Source organism: Boleophthalmus pectinirostris, unplaced genomic scaffold (genome assembly GCF_026225935.1).
Source record: "Boleophthalmus pectinirostris isolate CB_2022bp ecotype Guang Dong unplaced genomic scaffold, ASM2622593v1 HiC_scaffold_2824, whole genome shotgun sequence".
Taxonomy (NCBI): domain Eukaryota; kingdom Metazoa; phylum Chordata; class Actinopteri; order Gobiiformes; family Gobiidae; genus Boleophthalmus; species Boleophthalmus pectinirostris.
In genome coordinates, this window is record NW_026571289.1 from 302,063 (window position 1) to 317,062 (window position 15,000).

The 15,000-nt window shown below is 47.1% G+C and overlaps 1 protein-coding gene across 1 annotated transcript in view; it reads right to left on the minus strand.

Annotated features, from left to right (window-relative positions):
• Positions 1 to 1,350: 1,350 nt before the first annotated feature.
• The window catches only part of abcf3 (ATP-binding cassette, sub-family F (GCN20), member 3), a 23,544-nt gene continuing 9,894 nt past the window's right edge, over positions 1,351 to 15,000 (minus strand). Inside the window, exons 10-21 of the mRNA XM_055159849.1 lie at positions 14,414 to 14,470; positions 14,168 to 14,190; positions 14,018 to 14,073; positions 13,744 to 13,944; positions 11,735 to 11,811; positions 10,506 to 10,550; positions 8,201 to 8,375; positions 7,351 to 7,403; positions 5,535 to 5,626; positions 5,225 to 5,357; positions 3,649 to 3,736; positions 1,351 to 2,038 (exon numbers count right to left, since the gene is read on the minus strand). Coding sequence (XP_055015824.1) covers positions 1,880 to 2,038; positions 3,649 to 3,736; positions 5,225 to 5,357; positions 5,535 to 5,626; positions 7,351 to 7,403; positions 8,201 to 8,375; positions 10,506 to 10,550; positions 11,735 to 11,811; positions 13,744 to 13,944; positions 14,018 to 14,073; positions 14,168 to 14,190; positions 14,414 to 14,470 — 1,159 coding nt within the window. The 3' untranslated portion in view covers positions 1,351 to 1,879. The remainder of the gene's footprint in view (positions 2,039 to 3,648; positions 3,737 to 5,224; positions 5,358 to 5,534; positions 5,627 to 7,350; positions 7,404 to 8,200; positions 8,376 to 10,505; positions 10,551 to 11,734; positions 11,812 to 13,743; positions 13,945 to 14,017; positions 14,074 to 14,167; positions 14,191 to 14,413; positions 14,471 to 15,000) is intronic.

Sequence of the window (15,000 nt, forward strand, 5' to 3'; positions counted from 1 at the left end):
CAGGACTGAACCAGGACTAAACCAGGACTGAAACCAGGACTAAACCAGGACTGAACCAGACTGAACCAGGACTAAACCAGGACTAAACCAGGACTGAACCAGGACTAAACCAGGACTGAACCAGGACTGAACCAGGACTAAACCAGGTCTGTTTTCATGTTTTCAGTGTCGTTTGTTTCACTAAATGGTAAAAAAAACAAGTTAATTTGTTACAGTTTTATATTTTTTCTTTTGGAAAATGTGGAAATTTTAAATTGAAATTGTATTTTTTTTCTTTGTTGCTTTTGCACTGAAGTGTCGTTTTAAACTCTTTAAACTTGAACAAAGATGCTCTGAGTTTTATTTCAAATGTGTTTGACAGATTCATGTTTTCAGAAACTATTCCTTGATTTGGAAACAATTTGAGAAGAAAAATGTTTGAGCTGGAAAACCCAAACCAAACAGGTGAATTTAAAGACAGATGCAGAGTTTTTGAAATGTTTTTGGATGAAAAGTTGTTTCAGTCAGTGACCTGGAAAAGGAAAGTCAAAGTAAATCAGTGGGTTTAACGGAGGAACTGAGAGTGAATCTGTCCTGAGTTTCGTTGTCGCAGTTTGAGCTTTTTTCTCTTTAGTGATTTTACGTTATGAAAACACTGCAGCTTTAATAAAGAGATTGTGTTTGTGTGTGTGCGTGTGTGTTTGTGTGCATTTGTGTGTGTGTGTGCGTGTGTTTGTGTATTTTCTGGTTTTAACTTTAGAATCTTTTGCAAATATTTCTTTTTTTTTGTGTAATGGTGAAATAAATGCACTTTGGGTTTGTACTGGAAACTGACTCAGCTCCACTTTGTTCCTCTAAAGACACACAAAGACACACAGGGACACACAAAGACACACAGGGACACACAAAGACACACAGGGACACACAAAGACACACAGGGACACACAAAGACACACAGGGACACACAAAGACACACAAAGATGCACAAAGACCTTGAACCTTCATTTCAGCAAATAAATCTGTTTAACACGATGAGACCTGAGAACTGCCAGTCAGGTCACTGTGAGGACCTCACTACACCTCAGTGTGTGTGAGTTTGTTTGTTTCATATGTGTGTGTGTTTCATATGTGTTTCATATGTGTGTGTGTGACTCCAAAGCCACAAACGAACTGTGGACAGACTGAGTCTAGTCCTGATTTAGTCCTGGTTTAGTCCAACTTCAGGATTCACATTAAAACTCAACAAGTTTCTAATTTATACTTCAGCAAAAATCTGCACAAGACCTGAAACCAGGACTAAACCAGGACTAAACCAGGACTAAACCAGGTCTAAATCATAAAGTGTGTGTTGAGTTTAAATGAGTTCGAGTCTGTGGGTTCAGAGCTGTTTTATTTGTGTTATTTTTTGTTTTATTTGAGTTATTTTTAGTTTTATTCGTGTTATTTTTATATTTCTGGCGTCGTCATTTTAAACATTTTAAACACTTTAAACACTTTCGTCTGATTGGTTCGTGTCCTGTAGAAGAGCCCGCCCCCGTCTCTCTTCTCTTCTCTTCCCATTGGCTCTCACGGGTGATTGACAGCTGTGTGCACCAATCACGGCTCAGTGTCTTAGGTCCAGTTCATGTTTCAATGTTTTTATGAGTCCTCCGCTCTGATTGGCCGATGGAGTGATGCGTGGGCGGGGCTCGTGTCACCTGCGGCCGCCCGCCCTGATTGGCCGCCGTCGCCTTCGTCCTGCGCTCCGATCGGCCGGTCTGAGGGCGGGACCGGGGACCTCGCGGGCGGCCCCTACCCCGTCCCGCACCCCCGTCGCAGGTAGCTCCGCCCCCCTCCGTCCCGTGTTTCGATTGGCCGCTCGCAGGTAGCCCCGCCCCCCTCCGTCCCGCGCCGCGACTGGTCACAGGTAGCCCTCCTTCCTGAACTGTTCGTGCAGGATGTGTTTGTACTCGTCGAATCCTCCGTCGACGCGCGTCACCCGCCCGCCCTCGCACACCCACAGCTCGCGGCAAACCAACCGGATCAGCCGCTCGTCGTGCGACACCAGGACCACGCCCCCCTGCGCCGGAAACACCAGAACACAAAAAAAAACACAGTCAGAACACAAAAAAACACCGTCAGAACACAGTCAGAACACAAAAAAACACCGTCAGAACACAAAAAAACACCGTCAGAACACATAAAAACACCGTCAAAACAAAGAAAGTCTGTCAGGACACAAAAAAAACACCATCAGAACATAAAAAAACACCGTCAGAACACAACAAAAACACTGTCAGAACACAAAAAAAACACACCGTCAGAACACAAAAAAAACACCGTCAGAACACACAGAAACACCGTCAAAACAAAGTCTGTCAGAACACAAAAAAACACCGTCAGAACACAAAAAAACACCGTCAGAACACCAAAAAAACACCGTCAGAACACACAGAAACACCGTCAAAACAAAGAAAGTCTGTCAGAACACAAAAAAAACACCATCAGAACATAAAAAAACACCGTCAGAACACAAAAAAACACCGTCAGAACACATAAAAACACCCATCAGAACATAAAAAAACACCGTCAGAACACACAAAAAACACCATCAGAACAAAAAAAAAACACAGAACAAAAAAACACCATCAGAACAAAAGAAACACTGTCAGAACACACAGAAACACCGTCAGAACACAAAAAACACCATCAGAACATAAAAAAACACCGTCAGAACAAAGAAAGTCTGTCAGAACACAAAAAAACACCGTCAAAACACAAAGAAACACTGTCAGCGCAAAGAAAGACTGTCGGAACACAAACACAGAAGACAAAAAACACCGTCAGAACACACAGAAACACCGTCAGAACACAAAAAACACCATCAGAACATAAAAAAACACCGTCAGAACACACAAAAACCACCATCAGAACACACAAAAAACACAGTCAGAACACAAAAAACACAGTCAGAACACCAAAAAGCACCGTCAGAACATTAAAAAACACCGTCAGAACACACAAAAAACACCGTCAGAACACACAAAAAACACCGTCAGAACACACAAAAAACACCGTCAGAACACACAAAAAGCACCGTCAGAACACCAAAAAGCACCGTCAGAACAAAAAAAACCCACCATCAGAACACAAAGAAACACCGTCAGAACAAAAAAACACCATCAGAACAAAAAGACACTGTCAGAACACAAAAAAAAAAAAAAAAAACACGGTAAGAAGACAAAAAAAAACACCGTCAGAACACAAAATAAAAACACTGTCAGAACACAAAAAACACCATCAGAACAAAAAAAAACACTGTCAGAACACAAAGAAACACTGTCAGAACACACAGAAACACCGTCAGAACACAAAGAAACACTGTCAGAACACAAAAAAAAACAGAACACAAAAAAAACCACAGTCAGCACTGAAACATGACCAAAAAAAAGTGAATTTATGTCCTCGTGGGAAACAGAGTCCTGCCGGTTCATCCAGAAAATCACTTCAGTGTTTAAAAGATAAAACGGTTTGTCCCAAAGGTCATTTATGCTTTTGTGAGGATTTGGTTCAAGGTTCACATCTTAGTCCGGGTCTTAGTCTGGGTCCTGGTCCTGGTCTTAGTCCGGGTCTTAGTCCGGGTCCTGGTCCTGGTCTTAGTCCGGGTCTTAGTCTGGGTCCGGGTCTGACCTTAAACTTGTTGAGGGCTTTGGCGAGGGCTTCGATCGTCTCCATGTCCAGATGATTCGTCGGCTCGTCCAGAACGTAGAAGTTTGGACTGAAACAGACAAACTCCAAAAAATCAAACCTGATGGCCTCCCAGTGTGTGTCAGTGTGTGTCAGGTGCCCTCCCAGTGTGTGTCAGGTGCCCTCCCAGTGTGTGTCAGTGTGTGTCAGGTGCCCTCCCCGTGTGTGTCAGGTGCCCTCTCCCCGTGTGTGTGTCAGGTGCCCTCTCCCCGTGTGTGTGTCAGGTGCCCTCTCCCATGTGTGTGTCAGGTGCCCTCTCCCCGTGTGTGTGTCAGGTGCCCTCTCCCCGTGTGTGTGTCAGGTGCCCTCTCCCCGTGTGTGTGTCGGGTGCCCCCAGTGTGTGTCAGGTGCCCTCTGTGTGTGTCAGTGTGTGTCAGGTCCCCTCTATGTGTGTCAGGTCCTCTCAGTGTGTGTGTCAGGTCCCTTCTGTGTGTGTCAGTCTGTGTCAGGTCCTCTGTGTGTGTGTCAGGTCCTCTCTGTGTGTCAGGTCCCCTCAGTGTGTGTCTGTGTGTGTCAGGTCCCTCTGTGTGTGTCAGGTCCCCTCAGTGTGTGTGTCAGGTCCCCTCAGTGTGTGTGTCAGGTCCCTCTGTGTGTGTGTGTGTCAGGTCCTCTCTGTGTGTGTGTGTGTCAGGTCTCCTCTGTGTGTGTCAGGTCCTCTCTGTGTGTGTGTCAGGTCCCTCTCTGTGTGTGTGTCAGGTTCCTCTCTGTGTGTGTGTCAGGTCCCTCTCTGTGTGTGTGTCAGGTCCCTCTCTGTGTGTGTGTCAGGTCCTCTCTCTGTGTGTGTCAGGTCCTCTCTCTGTGTGTGTCAGGTCTCCTCTGTGTGTGTCAGGTCCTCTGTGTGTGTGTGTCAGGTCCTCTGTGTGTGTGTGTGTGTGTCAGGTCCCTCTCTGTGTGTGTGTCAGGTCTGTGTGTGTGTCAGGTCCCTCTCTGTGTGTGTGTGTGTCAGGTCCCTCTCTGTGTGTGTGTCAGGTCCCTCTCTGTGTGTGTGTCAGGTCCCTCTCTGTGTGTGTGTCAGGTCCCTCTCTCTGTGTGTGTCAGGTCTCCTCTGTGTGTGTGTCAGGTCCTCTGTGTGTGTGTGTGTGTCAGGTCCTCTGTGTGTGTGTGTCAGGTCCTCTGTGTGTGTGTCAGGTCCTCTGTGTGTGTGTCAGGTCCTCTGTGTGTGTGTCAGGTCCTCTGTGTGTGTGTGTCAGGTCTTCTGTGTGTCAGGTCCTCTGTGTGTGTGTGTGTGTCAGGTCCTCTGTGTGTGTGTCAGGTCCTCTGTGTGTGTGTCAGGTCCTCTGTGTGTGTGTGTCAGGTCTTCTGTGTGTCAGGTCTCTGTGTGTGTGTGTGTGTGTCAGGTCCTCTGTGTGTGTCAGGTCCTCTGTGTGTGTGTCAGGTCCTCTGTGTGTGTCAGGTCCTCTGTGTGTGTGTCAGGTCCTCTGTGTGTGTGTCAGGTCCTCTGTGTGTGTGTGTGTGTGTGTGTCAGGTCCTCTGTGTGTGTGTCAGGTCCTCTGTGTGTGTGTCAGGTCCTCTCTCTCACCAGGGCATGGTCATCTGGGCGAAGGCGACTCTGCTCTTCTGCCCTCCGGACAGACTGGCGACGGGGCGGGTGGCCAACTCCCCCGTGATGCCGTATCTGCCCAGCTGGTGGCGATACTCCTCCTCCGGACGACCTCGAGGCAAAGGGCAAAGGTCACACAAGTACAACAGGAGCACCAGAAGTAAAGTACACAAAGAACTGCAGTACACGTAGTATTCGCAGTACATGTAGGAGTAGTAGTAGTACTGGCAGTAGTACAGAGTTGCAGTAGTAGTCGTCGCAGTAGCAGTAGTAGTAGTATTTGTAGTACCGGGGAACTTGTTGGCCAGTAGTTCTACAGAACAAACGTTCAGGTCCAGTTGATCCACGTGATGTTGACTGAAGTAACCGATCTTCAGATTCCTACACAACACACAACTGTTATTACTACACAACACTACACACAACACACAACTGTTATTACTACACAACACTACACACAACACACAACTGTTACTAACACACAACACTACACAAAAATACTACATACAGTACTACACTAGACAGTAGTACTAAACAGTTTGTGTGTCTCTGTGTGTGTGTATGTCTGTGTGTGTGTCTGTGTGTCTCTGTGTGTGTGTATGTCTGTGTGTGTGTATATATGTGTGTGTGTGTGTATATGTGTGTGTGTGTGTGTCTGTGTGTGTGTGTATATGTGTGTGTGTGTATATGTGTGTGTATATATGTGTGTGTGTATATGTGTATATATGTGTGTGTGTGTATATATGTGTGTGTGTGTATATGTGTGTGTGTATATATGTGTGTGTGTGTGTGTGTGTGTATGTGTGTGTGTATATGTGTATATATGTGTGTGTATATATGTGTGTGTGTATATGTGTATATATGTGTGTGTGTATATATGTGTGTGTATATGTGTGTGTGTGTATATGTGTATAAATGTGTGTGTGTGTATATGTGTGTGTGTGTGTGTGTGTGTATATATGTGTGTGTATATGTGTGTGTGTGTATATGTGTATAAATGTGTGTGTGTGTATATGTGTGTGTGTGTGTGTGTGTGTATATATGTGTGTGTATATGTGTGTGTGTGTGTGTGTGTTTGCGCCCTCTGCTGGTGTCTCACATCAGACACATTTGTGTTTGTGTCTAAAAACAAACAGAGGAACTGTTCCACACGAGAACCTCAACTGACAACCAGGTGAGGCCTTCACAGTATTTGTAGTACTCACAGTACTGTGGGTACTGTGGGTACTGCGGGTACTGCGGGTACTGCGAGTACTGCGAGTACTGCGAGTAGAGTGAGTACCGTGAGTACCGTGAGTACCGTGAGTAGTGTGAGTAGAGTGAGTACTGTGAGTATCGTAAGTACCGTGAGTATTGTGAGTACTGTGAGTACTGTGAGTAGAGTGAGTACTGTGAGTATCGTAAGTACCGTGAGTATTGTGAGTACTGTGAGTAGAGTGAGTATTGTGAGTATCGCAAGTACTGTGAGTATTGTGAGTACTGTGAGTAGAGTGAGTATTGTGAGTACTGTGAGTAGAGTGAGTATTGTGAGTACTGTGAGTACTGTGAGTAGAGTGAGTATTGTGAGTAGAGTGAGTATTGTGAGTACTGTGAGTACTGTGAGTAGAGTGAGTATTGTGAGTATCGTAAGTACCGTGAGTAGTGTGGGTACTGTGAGTACTGTGAGTAGTGTGGGTACCGTGAGTACCGTGAGTAGTGTGAGTAGTGTGAGTATTGTGAGTATTGTGAGTAGTGTGAGTACTGTGGGTACTGTGAGTAGTGTGGGTACCGTGAGTACTGTTGGTACCATGAGTAGTGTGAGTACTGTGGGTACTGTGAGTAGTGTGGGTACCGTGAGTACCGTGAGTAGCGTGAGTATTGTGAGTATTGTGAGTATTGTGGGTACTGTGAGTAGTGTGGGTACCGTGAGTACTGTTGGTACCGTGAGTAGTGTGAGTAGTGTGAGTACTGTGGGTACCGTGAGTACTGTGAGTAGTGTGGGTACCGTGAGTACTGTTGGTACCGTGAGTAGTGTGAGTAGTGTGAGTACTGTGGGTACCGTGAGTACTGTGAGTAGTGTGGGTACCGTGAGTACTGTTGGTACCGTGAGTAGTGTGAGGTGGTACCTGTGCGCCTGTCGGACTCCGTTGATCGGCGTCAGACTTTCTCCGAACCAGGATTAAACCAGACTTAAACCAGGGAACCGACTAAACAGAACTGAACTGAACCAGGACTGAACCAGGAACCAGGACTAAACCAGAACTGAACCAAACCAGGACTAAACCAGGAAACCAGGACTGAACCAGGAACCAGGACTAAACCAGAACTGAACAGGAACCAGGAACTGAACCAGGACTAAACCAGGACTAAACCAGAACTAAACCAGGACTAAACCAGGACTGAACCAGGACTAAACCAAGGACTGACTGAACCAGGAACCAGGACTGAACCAGAACTGAACCAGAACTGAACCAGGAAACCAGGACTGAACCAGGACTAAACCAGGACTCCAGGAACCAGGACTAAACCAGAACTGAACCAGGACTAAACCAAGACTAAACCAGAACTGAACCAGGAAACCAGGACAAACTAAACCGAACCAGGACTAAACCAGAACTGAACCAGAACTGAACCAGGACTAAACCAGGAACCAGGACTAAACCAGGAACCAGAACTGACTAAACCAGACTAAACCAGGACTAAACCAGAACTGAACCAGGACTAAACCAGAACTGAACCAGGACTAAACCAGAACTGAACCAGGACTAAACCAAGACCTGAAACACAACCAGAACCAGAACTGAACCAAGACCAGAACCAGAACTGAACCAGAACCAGAACCAGAACCAGGACTGAACCAAGACTGAACCAGGACTAAACCAGAACTGAACCAGAACTAAACCAAGACTAAACCAAGACCTGAAACACAACCAGAACCAGAACTGAACCAAGACTGAACCAGGACTAAACCAGGACTGAACCAGGACTAAACCCGGTCTGAGGCAGGTGTGGTCGTACGATGCAGATGCGGGAGTCGAGGTCGGCGCTCAGGTTGAGTCCGGTGAAGAGTCGTTGTTCTGGGCTGTAGTAAAACTCCACCTCGTCCAACTGCAGGATCGGAGGAGACAACTTCTCAAAGTGATCTGGAAACCTGCGCACACACAGGGTCAGGACACACTACAGGACACGTCACACACGGACACAGGGTCAGGACACACTACAGGACACGTCACACACGGACACAGGGTCAGGACACACTACAGGACACGTCACACACGGACACAGGGTCAGGACACACTACAGGACACGTCACACACGGACACAGGGTCAGGACACACTACAGGACACCGTCACACACAGACTCAGGGTCAGGACACACACTACAGGACACGTCACACACGGACACAGGGTCAGGACACACTACAGGACACGTCACACACAGACTCAGGGTCAGGACACACTACAGGACACGTCACACACGGACTCAGGGTCAGGACACACTACAGGACACGTCACACACACGGACAAAGGGTCAGGACACACTACAGGACACGTCACACACGGACACAGGGTCAGGACACACTACAGGACACACTACAGGACACGTCACACACGGACACAGGGTCAGGACACACTACAGGACACGTCACACACGGACACAGGGTCAGGACACACTACAGGACACGTCACACACGGACTCAGGGTCAGGACACACTACAGGACACGTCACACACGGACACAGGGTCAGGACACACTACAGGACACGTCACACACGGACACAGGGTCAGGACACACTACAGGACACGTCACACACGGACACAGGGTCAGGACACACTACAGGACACGTCACACACGGACACAGGGTCAGGACACACTACAGGACACGTCACACACACGGACACAGGGTCAGGACACACTACAGGACACGTCACACACAGACTCAGGGTCAGGACACACTACAGGACACGTCACACACGGACACAGGGTCAGGACACACTACAGGACACGTCACACACGGACTCAGGGTCAGGACACACTACAGGACACGTCACACACGGACTCAGGGTCAGGACACACTACAGGACACGTCACACACGGACAAAGGTCAGGACACACTACAGGACACGTCACACACGGACACAGGGTCAGGACACACTACAGGACACACTACAGGACACGTCACACACGGACACAGGGTCAGGACACACTACAGGACACGTCACACACGGACACAGGGTCAGGACACACTACAGGACACGTCACACACGGACACAGGGTCAGGACACACTACAGGACACGTCACACACGGACACAGGGTACAGGACACGTCACACACGGACACAGGGTCAGGACACACTACAGGACACGTCACACACGGACACAGGGTCAGGGTCAGGACACACTACAGGACACGTCACACACGGACACAGGGTCAGGACACACTACAGGACACGTCACACACGGACACAGGGTCAGGACACACTACAGGACACGTCACACACGGACACAGGGTCAGGACACACTACAGGACACGTCACACACAGACTCAGGGTCAGGACACACTACAGGACACGTCACACACGGACTCAGGGTCAGGACACACTACAGGACACGTCACACACAGACTCAGGGTCAGGACACACTACAGGACACGTCACACACAGACTCAGGGTCAGGACACACTACAGGACACGTCACACGGACTCAGGGTCAGGACACACTACAGGACACGTCACACGGACACAGGGTCAGGACACACTACAGGACACGTCACACACGGACACAGGGTCAGGACACACTACAGGACACGTCACACACGGACACAGGGTCAGGACACACTACAGGACACGTCACACACGGACACAGGGTCAGGACACACTACAGGACACGTCACACACAGACTCAGGGTCAGGACACACTACAGGACACGTCACACACGGACACAGGGTCAGGACACACTACAGGACACGTCACACACAGACTCAGGGTCAGGACACACTACAGGACACGTCACACACGGACACAGGGTCAGGACACACTACAGGACACGTCACACACGGACACAGGGTCAGGACACACTACAGGACACGTCACACACGGACTCAGGGTCAGGACACACTACAGGACACGTCACACACGGACTCAGGGTCAGGACACACTACAGGACACGTCACACACGGACTCAGGATCAGGACACACTACAGGACATTTCACACAGTAGAACAGTTAAAGACATACTGAGGGACATTTCATGGTTCCACAGAGTATAAATGAGTCTTACCGTAGAACGACCTCAGACTCTTTCTCCAGAGGCTTCAGCTCAGGACTGAACACACACACACACACACACACAGACACACACACACACACACACACACACACAGGAAAGAGAAGAGACACAGACACATGTTAGATGAGTCTGCTGAGACAGATTAAACTCCACTGCTCTGTTTGTGATTATGAGGAAAATACACACACGTCCCTCACACACATGTGACACGCTCCTGTGTGTCATGTCACATAGTGTGTGTGTGTGTGATGCTCACATATTGTGTGTGTGTCATGTTCACACTGTGTGTCATGTTCACATAGTGTGTGTTACAGGGTGAGTGCTGTGCAGTGTGTGTGTGCGTGCGTGTGTGTCTGTGTGTGTGTCTGTGTCTGTGTGTCGTGTGTGTGTGTGTGTGTCTGTGTGTGTGTGTGTGTCTGTGTGTGTGTGTGTCTGTGTGTGTGTGTCTGTGTGTGTGTCTGTGTGTGTGTGTGTGTGTGTGTGTGTGTGTGTGTGTGTCTGTGTGTGTGTGTCTGTGTGTGTGTGTGTCTGTGTGTGTGTGTGTGTGTGTGTCTGTGTGTGTGTGTGTGTGTCTGTGTGTGTGTGTGTGTGTGTCTGTGTGTCTGTGTGTGTCTGTGTGTGTGTGTGTGTGTGTGTGTGTGTGTGTCTGTGTGTGTCTGTCTGTGTGTGTGTGTGTGTGTCTGTGTCTGTGTGTGTGTGTCTGTGTGTGTGTGTCTGTGTGTGTGTGTGTGTCTGTGTGTGTGTGTGTGTCTGTGTGTGTGTGTGTGTGTCTGTGTGTGTGTGTCTGTGTGTGTGTGTGTGTGTCTGTGTGTGTGTGTGTCTGTGTGTGTGTGTCTGTGTGTGTGTGTGTCTGTGTGTGTGTGTGTGTGTCTGTGTGTGTGTGTGTCTGTGTGTGTGTGTGTGTCTGTGTGTGTGTGTGTGTGTGTGTCTGTGTGTGTGTGTGTGTGTGTGTGTGTGTGTCTGTGTGTGTGTGTGTGTGTGTGTGTGTGTGTCTGTGTGTGTGTGTGTGTGTGTGTGTCTGTGTGTGTGTGTGTCTGTGTGTGTGTGTGTGTGTGTGTGTGTCTGTGTGTGTGTGTGTGTGTGTGTGTGTGTCTGTGTGTGTGTGTGTGTGTGTCTGTGTGTGTGTGTGTGTGTGTGTGTCTGTGTGATGCTCTAACATCATTTTGTTGTGATTTAATAACAAACTGAACCAAAGTGAAGTAAACTAAAGTGTGACTCACAGTTTCTCGAGCAGTTTGAGTTTACTCTGGACCTGAGCCGCTCTGTTGGCGTTGTACCGAAACCTGTCGATAAAAACCTGAAACACACAAACACACACACACTAAAAACCTGAAACACACAAACACACACACACTAAAAACCTGAAACACACAAACACACACACACACACTAAAAACCTGAAACACACAAACAACACACACACTAAAAACCTGAAACACACAAACACACACACACTAAAAACCTGAAACACACAAACACACACACACTAAAAACCTGAAACACACAAACAACACACACACTAAAAACCTGAAACACACAAACACACACACACTAAAAACCTGAAACAACACAAAACACACACACACTAAAAACCTGAAACACACAACACACACACACACACTAAAAACCTGAAAACACACAAACACACACACACACACTAAAAAACCTGAAAACACACAAACACACACACACACTAAAAACCTGAAACACACAAACACACACACACTAAAAACCTGAAACACACAACACACACACACACTGAAACACCACACACACACACTAAAACCTGAAACACACAAACACACACACACTAAAAACCTGAACACACAAACAACACACACACTAAAAACCTGAAACACACAAACACAACACACACACTAAAAACCTGAAACAACACACAACACACACACACACACAACACACTAAAAACCTGAAACACACAAACACACACACACTAAAAACCTGAAACACACAAACACACACACACTAAAAACCTGAAACACACAAACACACACACACACACTAAAAACTGAAACACACAACACACTAAAAACCTGAAACACACACAAACACACACACACTAAAAACCTGAAACACACAACAACACACACACACTAAAAACCTGAACACACACAACACACACACACACACACACACACTAAAAACCTGAAACACACAAACACACACACACACTAAAAACCTGAAAACACACAAACACACAACACACACACACTAAAAACCTGAAACACACAAACACACACACACACTAAAAACCTGAAACACACAACAACACACACACTAAAAACCTGAAACACACACAACACACACACACACTAAAAACCTGAAACACACAACACACACACACTAAAAACCTGAAACACACACACACACACACTAAAAACCTGAAACACACAAACAACACACACACTAAAAACCTGAAACACACAAACACACACACACACTAAAAAACCTGAAAACACACAACACACACACACTAAAAACTGAAACACACAAAACACACACACTAAAACACCTGAAACACACAAACACACACACTAAAAACCTGAAACACACAAAACACACACACTAAAAACCTGAAACACACAAACAACACACACACTAAAAACCTGAAACACACAAACACACACACTAAAAACCTGAAACACACAAACAACACACACACACTAAAAACCTGAAACACACAAACACACACACTAAAAACCTGAAACACACAAACAACACACACACTAAAAACCTGAAACACACAAACACACACACACACTAAAAACCTGAAACACACAAACACACACACACTAAAAACCTGAAACACACAAAACACACACACACTAAAAACCTGAAACACACAAACACACACACAACACACTAAAAACCTGAAACACACAAACACACACACACTAAAAACCTGAAACACACAAACACACACAGTTATACAACACACACACATACCTCACACATAGTCTGTGTGTCCTGGTGCATGCTGGGAGCTGTAGTCTGTGTGTGTCCTGGTGCATGCTGGGAGCTGTAGTCTGTGTGTGTCCTGGTGCATGCTGGGAGCTGTAGTCTGTGTGTCCTGGTGCATGCTGGGAGCTGTAGTCTGTAGTCTGTGTGTCCTGGTGCATGCTGGGAGCTGTAGTCTGTGTGTGTCCTGGTGCATGCTGGGAGCTGTAGTCTGTGTGTCCTGGTGCATGCTGGGAGCTGTAGTCTGTACCTGGATGTGTTGTCTGTACTGGAGCTGGGCCTCGTACTCGCGCTGTTGGTTCTTCAGTCGATCTTCTTTGGTTTTGATGAAGTTCTCGTAGTCGCCGCGGTAACTGTCCAAACGCTGCGTGTGCAGGTGGACGATGTCAGTGACCACGGCGTTCAGGAAGTTACGATCGTGAGACACCACCAGGATCGTAGACGCCCAGGTCTGAGGAGACAGAAAACCGGGACTGAACCAGGACTAAACCAGGACTGAACCAGGACTGAGTTGGGGCACAGACCTGTAGGTAGTTCTCCAGCCACAGAATGGCTCTGACGTCCAACATGTTCGTGGGCTCTGGAAAAAGAAAAAAGACAAAAATCTCAAACCTGCAGAAGGAAATGACCAAAACACAGATTTAATTTAATAATTCTGATAAAGAGTCACTGACCGTCGAGCAGCAGCAGGTCCGGCCTGAAAACACAACGCACAAAGTTACTCAAACAACTCTGACCATTTAACTCCCACAGACGATGATTTAACTCTGACAGACGATGATTTAACTCTGAGTGTAAACCCTCTTCAGTTTCATGTTTGTGAGGAACATTAGAACATTAGAGAAAGAGAAAAACACTGAACTGTTGCAGAACAGTGTTTGTTTAAAGATGATTTTGTGTTGAGTAAAAGTTGGACTCACCGAGCGAAGAGCGCTCTGGCCAACGCCAACCTCATCCTCCAGCCTCCAGAAAACTCCCTGTACCAAAACACAAACACAACCAGAACCAGAACCAGAGTCAGAACCAGAGTCACACGAGGACTAAAGCAGGACTAAACCAGGCCTAAAGCAGGACTGAAGCAGGACTGAAGCAGGACTAAAGCAGGACTGAAGCAGGACTGAAGCAGGACTGAAGCAGGACTAAACCAGGACTAATCTGGTGCAGGTGTCAGTGTCGTCTGAGCAGACAAACATCAGTCCCTTGTTGGTTTGTCAGAAGTAAATCAGACCCTAATCGATCCTTAAATGAATCAAAACTGTTTTTTCTCAAGTCTGGATCCTAAAACAATCCCACTGACAGGACTGAGCAGAACCTTCAGAACCTTTAGAACATTTCCTGAATGTGTTTAGAACGATCTGGAGATGGATCAGAACAAGTGTAAGAGACAGAGACTAGAATATACACATGGACCTGGTTTAGTCCTGGTTTAGTCCTGGTTTAGTCCTGGTTTAGTCCTGGTTTAGTCCTGGTTTAGTCCTGGTTTAGTCCTGGTTTAGTCTGTAGAGAG